The sequence below is a fragment of the Neovison vison genome, chromosome 13, assembly GCF_020171115.1.
Source record: "Neovison vison isolate M4711 chromosome 13, ASM_NN_V1, whole genome shotgun sequence".
NCBI lineage: Eukaryota > Metazoa > Chordata > Mammalia > Carnivora > Mustelidae > Neogale > Neogale vison.
This window is the reverse complement of record NC_058103.1, coordinates 31,731,192-31,743,461: the sequence shown is the minus strand read 5'-3', so window position 1 is coordinate 31,743,461 and position 12,270 is coordinate 31,731,192. Positions and strand designations below refer to the sequence as shown.

The 12,270-nt window shown below is 46.3% G+C and overlaps 1 protein-coding gene across 1 annotated transcript in view; it reads left to right on the top strand.

Annotated features, from left to right (window-relative positions):
- Nucleotides 1-12,270, top strand: part of SUSD6 (sushi domain containing 6) — a 92,927-nt gene that overhangs the window by 43,147 nt on the left and 37,510 nt on the right. The window contains exon 2 of the mRNA XM_044231762.1: nt 1,212-1,416. Within this exon, the coding sequence (XP_044087697.1) occupies nt 1,296-1,416 (121 nt within the window). The 5' untranslated portion in view covers nt 1,212-1,295. The remainder of the gene's footprint in view (nt 1-1,211; nt 1,417-12,270) is intronic.

Below are 12,270 nucleotides of genomic sequence, written 5' to 3'. Positions count from 1 at the left end.
GTATGTGTATGGAATTTAAAAAGGGAGTGTAATCTTATTTGGAATACCTGTTATAAACAAGGATAAATGAAATCAGATGAGTTAACTAAAATATAATAGGCCTGTATCAACTCTTCAACTTCTCTGAAGGCATGTAGAAAAGTAATCCCTGAAAGTCTTGACCCCTGATTTTTTTTTTTTTTTTTTTTAAAGACTGGTTCCTAGGTCTTAAGTCATAGTCTGAACGGGGTGGAGGGGGCAGTTAACAATTACAGACCGTTGGGGCGCCTTGGTGGCTCAGTGGATTAAAGCCTCTGCCTTCAGCTCGGGTCATGATCCCAAAGTCCTGGGATCGAGCCCCGCATTGGGCTCTCTGCTCCGCAGGGAGCCTGCTTCCCCCTCTCTCTCTGCCTGCCTCTCTGCCTACTTGTGATCTCTGTCTGTCAAATAAATAAATAAAATCTTTAAAAAAAAAAACCAACCAAACAAAAAACAATTACAGACTGTCCTCCCTCTAGAGATGGTCCTCCCTCTAGTTGTTGTCAGGTGCAATCAACAAGTGTGGCCTCTGGGGTCACAGGTGTGTTGGGTGAGCCTGGATTAATTGGCCCATTTTTGAGAGTTATGGCTGTGGAGTCAGTGTCAGATCCTCAGGGGCTCATCCAGCCTCTGGCAGTTGAGCAAGCCTGGCCAGGGCTCTTGGCTTCCACTGCTGCATTCCTTCTTAGGCGGTGTATTTCTCCCTTTAAGACACGTGTTCTCTATTTTTTTTTTTTTCCTTTTGGTTGGTTGAACTTGCTATGAGTCCAAGTGGCAAAGGCAAAGCCCGACTCAGGGGTGTAGCACTGTGTGCCAACAGCCGCCTCTCCCCTCCTCTCTGCTGGAGGCTGGGAGGTGGTGGGGCAGAGCCGGGGCAGTTTCTGAAAGCTCTGCTGTGCCCGACAGATCTTCAGATGAGCCTGTGCTTGTGTCCTTGTCCTGTTGCAAGGATCGGGCTCCTGGCTGTGGGTGCTCGTGGCACTCTGCTGCAGGCCTCGGCATTTCCCCCAGATACAAGTTGAAAAGCCACTTAGGCGGCTGTCCTTTCTTGGCAGCAGGAATTCATTTACTAGAATTCTTGAACTTTGTGTGACTATAGCTTCCTTATCAAAGTGTCTACCTACAACAAACTTAAGGCTGAAGCTTTCACTTATGTCTTTGTTTTTTGTTGTTTTGTTTTTTTTTCTTTATAGGTAAATCTACCCGTGGCTGACTTTAGAATTCTTACTTCTGGCTTTTAAATTTTTTTTTTTTTAAATAACTTGGACGGATAAAAGATGTGCCATGGCAGGATAGCACCAAAGAGCACCGCAGCGTTGGCCGTGGCCTCCGTGGGACATGGAGTGTTCCTTCCGCTGGTGATCCTTAGTACCCTCCTTGGAGACAGCCTTGCCTCAGGTGGGTTCGGGCCTGCCTTTCTGTGGGGGAGGGAAAAGGCTCATATCTTTCTTTCTCCCAAAGCTGGGATAGGGGACTCTCCACCTAGAGGCCAGTTGCAGGGAGTCTTTTGTGCTGTGGTAAAGCAGGGGGCCAGTCAAGGGGGGGTGACAGTAAGGAGCCTCCTGAGCCAGCTGAAGGGAGGGGTGTGTAGGAATGTCCAGGGGAGGATGGGTTTAGGGCTCTCTCCCTACAGCTGGAGTCACCAGGGAGGATAGAGCTGTAGCCTTCAGAGCATGATAGGCAGCAGGTTTGGGAATCAGACTGCTGGTGTGCTGAGTCCAGTGCTGCTGTTGCTGGCTCTGGGACCTGAGCAGATCTCACTTCTCTAAGCCTCAGTTTCCTCAGCAACAGAATGGGGTGATACTAGTCCCTACCTGGGGACTAGTCTAACACAATTGGTGCTTCATGATTGTTAGTTCGTTATTGTTTGTTTCTTGTCTCTTTATGTTTTCTCTCAGAATAAGTAGAGTTGAGGTCTTGTAATTTAGTGAAACCGGGACATTCTAAACTTCGTGATCTCAGACATGCCATTTAGCCATTCCTTGGCTCAGTTTCTCCATTTATGAAACGAAGGAGTTGACCTAGATACCTTTAAGGTCATATTCAGTTCCCTCCTTCTGTATTTTCGTGATTCTGAGGACTTTCTGATTGAATCCGGTGAGGTGCAGGGGTCCTAGCAGCAGCTGAAAATGCAGCCGGGAGCCTTTTTGAGTTTGTATGATCCTTATTGCCTTCCACAGTTCTCTGAAGACCTTTCCAGGTTCTATTCATGTGGTCCTCTACACCTGGCGTTCTTCTAGGAAAGGGCGTATTTGCGTTTGTACCGTAGGCCTCTGGGCGATGCTAGAGAACCTCCATAGAGCCTCTGTATTTGCAAGCACCAGTAGGGGTCTCAACTGATGATGATTTTTTTTTTTTTTTAAGATTTTATTTTATTTATTTGAGAGAGAGAGACAGTGAGAGAGAGCATGAGCGAGGAGAAGGTCAGAGGGAGAAGCAGACTCCCCATGGAGCTGGGAGCCTGATGTGGGACTCGATCCTAGGACTCCAGGATCACGCCCTGAGCCGGAGGCAGTCGTTTAACCAACTGCGCCACCCAGGTGTCCCGATGATGATTTTTTTTAAAAAAGATTTTATTAATTTATTTGACAGATCACAAGTAGGCATAGAGGCAGGCAGAGAGAGAGGAAGGGAAACAGGTTCCCTGCTGAGCAGAGAGCCCAATTTGGGGCTTGATCCCAGGAACCTAGGCTCATGACCGGAGCCAAAGGTAGAGGCCTAACCCACTGAGACAGCCAGGTGCCCCTGATGATGATTTTTTAAAAAGATTCTATGTATTTATTTACTAGAGAGAGCATGCATGCACAGAAGTTGGGGAGGAACAGAGGGACAGTGACAAACATACTGTGCTGAGTGGGGAGCCCAATGTGGGACCTGATCCCATGACTCTGAGATCATGATCCAAGCTGAAATCAAGAGTTGGACGCCCAACCGACTGAGCTGTATGCACCCCTTAACTAATTATGATAGTAATGTGGCCCCTACCAGACTTCATTAGATATATACAGATGGTAGTTTTCTTTGGACAGCGTTCCCTAGAGAGGGATCTTAGTTAGATTCTGGAAGGGGACTTCGGAAGGATAGGGGCAGTGTGGTATAGTGCAGTGTATAGAGTCCCCATAGCTCAGTGCTCTCTCTCATTCTCTGTCATCTCCCACCACCCACTTACCCAACACATACAGATAATGGTGCAGTCTCATCTACGATTTTTCTTTTGAGCTGCTGGGAGAAATAGTGACGCGTCTCTTGTTGCACTGTAGCCTTCTCCACCACCCACGTACTGATCTTCTCGTCCATTGCCTCCTCTTCACCCTGCTCTGACACTTAATTTAAACCTTTGCCATAAAGCCCAAGATCTCTCTGGTTGTGAGGAGCTCCTAGCACAGTCAAGGAAGCCGCTAATGATTGGGACCCCACAGTCTGGGCATTGTGGCTATATGAAGTTCCAGAGGAAAAAGTGGCCAGGATCCACCAACATACAGCCAGGTGAAGCAGGGCTTATGTTCCCAGGGCTTGCAGCCCAAGCCAGAGACGCTCTCTAGAAGTGGTAGTCACAGAGCCACAGGATATGAAGACCCTGTCTTGTTCACCACTGTATGTCTAGAGTAGAAGTTGGCAAGCTATGGTCCCTGGACCAAGTCCTCTATGCTGCTTTTGTATGGCCTGTGAGCCAAGAATGGTTTTATATTTTTAAATGATCGGGAAAAAATCAAAATATTATTTCATGTATATATAAAAATTGTAAGTTCACATTTCAGTGTCCATAAATAAAGTTTTATTGGAACATAGCAATATTCATTCATAATATATTTTGTCTGTGTCTGTGTTTGTATTATAGTGGCAGTGTTGGGTAGTTGTGACATAAACTGTGTCACCCCCAAAACCTAAAGTATTTAGACTTTAAAACATTTAGCCCTTTATTGAAGAGATTTGCCGCCCTGCCCCTAGCCCAGAACAAATGGTGCTCAATAAGTATGTGCATAAGTGGAATGACTGTCGGAGCTAGGATTTTAGAGGTCATGTACTCGCCTAGGGTCCTATGGCTAGGGTCCTACGGTCTTACTCAGGATCAGAACCTGGCTTAGTGCCTGGTATGCTACCAAGACCGTCTTCTTCCCAGGCTGCCTTAGGGGAGCTGTCCCTTTGTGTGACCTGGCAATAGTAGGGTAGAATGTCTGCCTTTGGTTTCTGAAGTCTTTAGCCTCTTTAGCTTCATTAAGCCATTCCACCTACTGCCACCATCTTTTTTATGGGCTCCACCCTTGCCTCCTCCCATTTCCCACCCCATTTTCCAACTACGCACACCTTCCCAACTTTCCATCCAAGGTCTGAATTCAATTATCAGGGACTGATGGTTTCAGACTGGCTGGATAAAGGGATTATTATTCTCCAATGTGGAAAAACGTATGTCTGTAGTGTGGGCTCAGAGCAGGATGGAAAAGTTGGCTCTGTAGTTTTTTTCCCTCCCCCATCTGCACAGAATCCTCCCTCCCCTGCCACCCCACCCCCAGGTCTTTTCTGCTCCCCGTAAAATGTGTGCTGGCACAGAGCAGGATGCAGGCAGGGGAAGGGGTGGCCCCATTACTTAGATCCAGTGTATCATGGCGCTGCCAGTGCGTTTCCCTCTCTGCAGTGTCTTCTTAGGGAGGAAGGCACCCACTCCTTGGCCTGAAACCCGAGCACACCTGTATGGCTGTGCCTGCCATAAGCAGCTTGCCAGATAGGCTTGCCAAGAAACCTAGACTTTCAGATATTCTGAGATCAAGGAAAGGCAGTTCAGTTCAGGAAAGGTCCCCTTTTTCTCTTGGTATGTATCTTACCAGCTCCTGTAGCTGCACCTGAGCACCCACTCCGGAAGCATTTTAAAAGGAGGTGCTTGTAAATTACACAGTCTTTGTTACCCAATGGGCTCTAGTAGACCTTGTATGTGCTTCTGTGAGAGTCCCACTGGACATAGGGAAGTGGGCATCCTGTAGGGGGGCAGTTCATCAGTGTGGTCTCTGGTTATAAAATACCACAGTCATCCTTAGTCTTGGTCATAATTGCTCAGGTGTAGAAAAGAATCATGTAGGACGGGCACTAGAGAATTCTGGTGCAGAGTTATGCCATGATCGAGGTTCAGTTTTCCATCTTGGTTTCCAGAGGCAGTAGGTCCAGCTTCCCCTTTGGTCATTCCTTAAACAGATGGAGAAGATTATTAGAAGTCTCCTTTTGGGGAGTGACAAAAGGAAGCTTTTTTTTTTTTTTTTTTAAGATTTTTTATTTATTTGACAGAGAGAGAGAGAGAGGGGAAGCAGGCTCCCCGCCAAGCAGACAGCCCAATGTGGGACTTGATCCCAGGACCCTGAGATCATGACCTGAGCTGAAGGCAGAGGCTTAACCCACTGAGCCACCCAGGTGCCCCAAGGAAGCATATTTTATCTTCACACCTGGTTCACACTGTGTAGGCAGACCAGAATTTAAAAAAAAAAAAAAAATATATATATATATATATATATACACATATATATATACACACACACACGCGCGCGTGCGTATGTATATGTATACATATATTTTATATATATACATATGTATATATGTGTGTATGTATATATATGCAGAGTACCCAGCTTCCCTCTCTTCTTGGGCTAGAGAAGAATTAGGGTCCTGACTGTGTAGCAGCCTTTCTTAGATCTCACAACTCCTTCCCTTTACCTGTGATTTAAAAAAAAATATTTTATATATTTATTTGAGAAAGAGCCCGAGCAGCAGGGGGAGGGTCAGAGGGAGAGGGAGAAACAGTCTTTGCTGAGCAGGGAGCCCAGTGTGGGACTCCATCCCAGACTCTGGGATCACGACCTGAGCTGAAGGCAGATGAGTAACTGACTGAGCCCCCTAGTTGCCTTTACCTATGATCTCAAGAAACTTTATCTAAAAAAAAAGTTAGAAAAGAAGCATGTTTTATGACCTTAGGCAAATCATTTGACCTCTTTGTGTCTCCTTCAAAACAGAAACAAAATCCTTAAGGATGTGAGGTTGGTGTTGTGTAGCCTAATAAAAATGATTGGAGGATACTTGGCATATAAAATGTGTGCTGTAATTCCCAAATAATGATAACAACAGAGTTGGTATGTGACCCGCTGTTGAGTCATGCTGGGCAGGAGATTTTTATGCAGATGACATCCTTTGCTGTCTTTAAAAAAACAAAACTAAAGATGCAAAGTCATTTTTTGTGTTCAGGATAAGGAAGTGGGACCAGGTGTCTGACTTGACCAGTTGAGGAAGGACTGGTCTTTTTGAAACCCCTTTGCCTTCCAGAAAGGTCTAGTGTGATGGTCTCAACCCACCTGCTCGCTGACTCATGTGAAAAGCTTTTGATTTTCATTCTCTCCCTTTCCTGAGGGGATTTACTGGAAAAAACTCTGTATTTTACTTGTTTCTGACTTTTAATTTTTTTAAGATTTTATTTTGAGAAAGAGAAGAGCGAGGAGGGGAGGAGCAGAGGGAGTGAGAGAAGCAGAATTCCCAATGTGGGGAGAAGCAGGGAGCCCAATGTGGGGCTTGATCCCAGCTCTCTGGGATTATGACCCGAGCCAAAGGCAGACTTAACTGACCGAGCTACCCAGGTGCCCCTGTTTCTGATTTTCCCCCCCTTAAAGTGTTTCCATGACACTGTAGGCCATGTTAAATATCACACAAGCACCTAAACCAATTTTAAAATAGCAGGAAAACAGCCATCTGCGTTTCTATGCAGTAGAGTGAGAAAGCCTGGTAGTAGAGTGAGAAAACACTTTAGTGTTCACTGAAGATGGAAAATGCTGAGAACAAGGCTCTCAGGGATAGGATGTGGCTTTGGCCCTTGACTTTGCTATAGCTGAGAGGGGTTGACAGGTGGCCCTGGCTCACCATTGCCATCTCTGAAGGGATCTGGGGTCAGAGGTAATGTACACTGAGCTGGGGGGAGAGGACAAGCTGGAAGCTGATGCATACAGAGTATCATTTATGTGTCGGGCTCTAGTGTATCATCCCATTTGAAGCTTTCAGAAAGGCTGTGTGCTGGGATTATAACCATTTTATAGATGAGAAACTGAGGCTGAGAGAGGTTACATAACCCGCTCAGAGACAGACAGCCGTCAGTGGAGAAGCCGACTGGGATTTGTGTTCTGTCTGTCTTAACTCTGCTGCCCAGGGTCTGCTGAGAACCACACTGCCTGTGCTGAGTGGTAGGCTTCTCTGAGACCCATTTCTTGTGTCACCCTATTGGAGCACTCAGGGCAATCTTCAGAGGATTCTTTTTTTTTTTTTAAGATTTTATTTATTTATTTGACAGAAATCACAAGTAGACGGAGAGGCAGGCAAAGAGAGAGAGAGAGAAGCAGGCTCCCTGCTGAGCAGAGAGCCCAATGCGGGACTCGATCCCAGGACCCTGAGATCATGACCCGAGCTGAAGGCAGCGGCTTAACCCACTGAGCCACCCAGGCTCCCCAGAGGATTCTTTTGACAGAAAGAAAGACGCCGTCTGTGTTTTCTCCCCTGGATAAAGGATGAAGGAGTCATCACTGGGTTACCATGTTTGCCTCTGTGGTGATTTCTGTTCTCATCTACAATGGCCCTTAGTTGTTTGGTTCCCAGTTTAGGCACAAAGTTTGCCAAGGCGGTTCTATTCTTGGAAAAGAACAATAGGAACCACAGCAAATTGTTTGCTAAATGAGGATGTAGTTCCCAAAACATCCGCACAGCATCTTCCTGTCAGTTGTAAACACTGCCGATGAAGTGATGTAATCTCTCCATGGTGTAATTACCTGTGACTATAAAAAGACTTGAGGATTGTGGGAGGCGGCTGGATGGGTCATTATGGGGCTTGCTGAAGGGTGGCATCAGGAAAAGACATTGAGAAATTACCTTCCCCAGGCTGATTGTTGTGCCATGTTGAGAACACTTCAGACGCATGGCATCAGCCTTGCACTGTAAGTTTTGAGGAACAGAAACCAGGAGTCCAGTGAACTGAACATCTGAGTGGGTCTCACTTGGGTTAAAGCCCTCAGTCAACACAGATTCCACCTTCTAAGCAAAGGTGCCCTAACTACCCAGGCCTAATTTGTGAGCGAGGATGTTATCCTTAGATGCCCAACTCCTTCTGCAAACGGGGCCACAGGATGCTTTAAAAACAAAACCGAAAAACCTAGGGCCTGCTTTCAAAGTTCTTAATTATTCTAGTAGGTTTGCAGGTTGATTCTTTTCCTCACCTCTTACCCTCTGGGAGATTCCTTTCCTGTACCTCACTCAGGAGGGTGAGCCTGTGGAGGGTCAGAGCAGCCCTCCACTTCCATTCTGGGTGGCTGGCTGCCTGGAGTGTGGCCAGGTCAGGAGTGACCTTGGTCTGACTTGTGTTAGCTTTGAGGCCCAGAGGGATAGCAGTATTTAGAGACAACCTTTCTATGCTGCTGCATGAAAAAGGGTTGCTGGCTGCTGATCTCTCCTAGCCCTGTTTACCTGCCTCACCTGAAGCCAGCCTAATGCATGAAATCTGAATGTATTGGAAGATAGGGTGAGATTATAACTGTTTCTTTTTTTTAAGATTTTATTTATTTATTTGACAGAGATCACAAGTAGTCAGAGAGGCAGGCACAGAGAGAGGAGGAAGCAGGCTCCCTAGTGAGCAGAGAGCCCTATGTGGGGCTCGATCCCAGGACCCTGGGACCATGACCTGAGCTGACAGCAGAGGTTTTAACCCACTGAGCCACCCAGGCACCCTGATTATACTTTTCTTTAAAAAGTTAATTTATTTGTTCATTTAAATAATCTCTACGCCCAACGTGGGGCCCAGAGGTCAAGAGTTGTATGCTCTTTCAGGTGCCTGGGTGGCTCAGTCAGTTAAGTGTCTGCCTTCAGCTCAGGTCATGATCCCGGGGTCCTGGGATCGAATTCTGCATCAGGTTCCTTGCTCAGTGGGAAGTCTGCTTCTCCTTTTCCCTTGCTGTTGCCACTCTTTGTGCTCTTTGACTCTCTCTCTCTTTCTCTCTCTCTGTGTCAAATAAATAAAATCTTTAAAAAAAAAAAAAGTCGTATGCTCTGCCAACCAAGTCAGCCAGGTGCCCCTAGGTGCCCCTAGATTATAACTATTGAAAAAACATTGTCCTCTAGCATTTTTTCACAGAGCTGTCTCTTGTTAGGTGGAATAGGATTCAACTCATAAACACCTTAGAATAGTAAATACCACCCACAGCTCTCATGGGGCCATTGAGGTCACTAGTATAGCTCAGTGTGACATCCGGCTGTCATTATTCTTCAGGCATGCCCCTTGCGTGTTGTTTTTAATTCCAGTGTAATTAACATATGAGGTTATATTAGTTTCAGGTGTACAGTATAGTGATTCAACAATTCTGTATATTAGTCAGTGATCATTACGGTTAAGTGTATTCTTAATCCCTTTCACCTAATTCACCCATCCCTCCACCCCACCCACCTCTCTGTAACCATCAGTGCATTCTCTGTGGCTAAGAGTCTGCGTTTTTTCTCTTTTTTTTTTCTTTGTTCATTAGTTTTGTTTCTTAAGTTCCACTGATGAGTGAAATCACATTGAATTTGGTTTTCTCTGACCCCTGCCTTATTTCACTTATGTCATGTGCTTCACTAAGCACTATATCCTCTAAATCCATCCATGTTGCTGTGGATGGCAAGATTCTTTCTTTTTATGGACTTCTTGTTTTTGGAGAGGCAGTGTATTCTGATTAAAAGCATGGACCTTGAAGTCCACTTGCCTCAGTTTGAATGTGGCCCCTACTCATAGCTATCTGTGTTACCTTGGATAAAGTTCCTGACCATACTGTCTTTGTTTCGCTTGAATGGGGATGATAATAATGCCTACTTCATAAGATGATTGTGAGAATTAAATGAGATTGTATATGTAAAACAGGGCCTGGCATACAAAGAAATAATTCCTAGGTTGAAAGAATGGGTTTGGCTCCCCTTTTTTCCCACCCATAATTCCCTCTATTCATCTCTCAAGTCAAGGCTAAGGGTACTCCTTTTTCTGAACATCAACACCTTCAAAGCCTATTCTCACTATTCTTCCAGTGGCTCGATTCCTGTGGCTGGAATTGTGCCTCTTCCTCTTCCTCCTAAACCTGACTCTTCATCCTTCAAAATCCAGTTCAAAGTCACATCCTCTATGAGACCCCACTCATACCCTTACTACTAGAATTAATAGGGTGTGGAGGGAGGAGAGTAGGCTTTGTGTGTATTTCTTGCATGGAATTAGTAGGAGCTCCTAGTCCTTTTTCTTGAGGTTGTCAGAGGTTTCCCAAAGAACAAGTTTCCAGTTCTGGGAACCTTGACTATTTTTGATGGAAAGGAATCAGACAGCTTGTTAAGACTTCTGGGAATTGAAGGGGGTGCATGGGTGGTCAGTCAGTAAAGTATCTGCCTTTGGCTCAGGTCATGATCCCAGGGTCCTGGGATTGAGTCCAGCATTGGGCTCCCTGCTTAGTGGGGAGTCTGCTTCTGCCTCTACCTCCCCCAACCTCCCTGGCCCCACCACTGCTCATGCTTTCTCTCTCTCTCTCTATCCCTTAAATAAATAAATAAAACATTAAAAAAAAAAAAAAAAGACTTCTCAGAATTGCAGCTTTGGGAAGCCTGAACCCCTTGTTCTGCAGACCATGATACACACACCCTAGAGACTTGCTCCAAGACCTAATGACTTGGGGTGGCCAGGGTTGCTGTGGTATCTACTGACTGGGTTTGATATTTTCCTCAGCAGCATTACCTCATTTAGCAAGCAAGTGTTGACATAAGGTGGGCAGGGAGGACAGCAAGAAGTATATAATGCCATGGAGGGCTTTCTGGGGCCAGGCACTGGACTGGATTGTGGTGGAAGGTCTCTCCTATAGTTGGGTCCTTGTGGTATGTCCGTGAGAGGAGGGCAGCTGCAGCCAGGGCCAGTGCTGTACCCCAGAAGGAGCGCAGAGCAGATGGCTCCTCGGATCCTCTGATGTACTTGGTCACTTGCTGACACCCCTGCTGCACGCCAAGATTGCACCTGCTGCGTTTCTGCGTGACTCATGCTGGGGTCAGGGCAGGCCCTGGACTAGAGGACTGCATGTAAGAGGGGTTCCTGACTCAGATAGGGAGGGCCCCAGTAGCTTTTTCTGAGGGAGAGAAGTCTATACCCAGAGCTGAGAGGCAAATAGAAGCCAGCGAGTAGGGGAGACAAGATTTCATAGTAGGGTTAAGAATGCAGTCTTTATATGATCTCTCTGATATGAGGAATTGAGAGGCAGAGTGGGGGTCTTGGGGGGTAGGGAAGGAAAAAATGAAACAGGATGGGATCGGGAGGGAGACAAACATTAAGAGACTCTTAATCTCACAAAACAAACTGAGGGTGGCTGGGGGGTGGGGGGGTATGGAGAGGGTGGTTGGGTGATGGACATTGGGGAGGGTATGTGATATGGTGAGTGCTGTGAAATGTGGAAGACTGAGGATTCACAGACCTGTACCCCTGGAGCAAATAATACATTATATGTTAATTTAAAAAAAAAAAGAGAGAGAGGGACGCCTGGGTGGCGCAGTTGGTTGGACGACTGCCTTCGGCTCAGGGCGTGATCCTGGAGTCCCGGGATCGAGTCCCACATCAGGCTCCCAGCTCCATGGGGAGTCTGCTTCGCTCTCTGACCTTCTCCTCGCTCATTCTCTCTCACTGTCTCTCTCTCTCAAATAAATAAAATAAAATCTTAAAAAAAAAAAAAAAAGAGAGAGAGAGAGAGAGAAAATACAGTCTTTGGGGCCAGACAGGCTGGTTTGAATCCTAATTCTGCCACTAACATGTAGGATCACTTTGAGCAAGTTTCTCGGAATTGATGTCCTTCAGTTTTCCTGTGTGCGATATCGGGATGATAACACACTGGCCATGTAGGGTCACGGTGTTCTCTCATTATTGTTGTTCTGCGGCACCTCACCAGTGGCAGGGACAGGCAGCATGGTGGGGGCGAGTGTAAGGAGGACAGGGAGAGAGTTGAATGTAGTGTCTGTTCTGCTTCCTTGACCCTTCCTTTCGAACTTGCTGTGCTACTTCTGTTGAAACTGTTGAAACCTTGGAAGTCCTATACATGCTGTCCCCTAAACTGGTGTGCCTCTCGCCATGCTGGATGAAGGGGTGGTCTCTGTCTTGGTGGAGCAGGATCGGAAGCTGAGGTTTCAGAACAAAAATAAAGTCAAGCCTTAGTCTGAGAGTTCAGAGATGGGGCTGAAGATCAACAGCTCAGTGTTGGG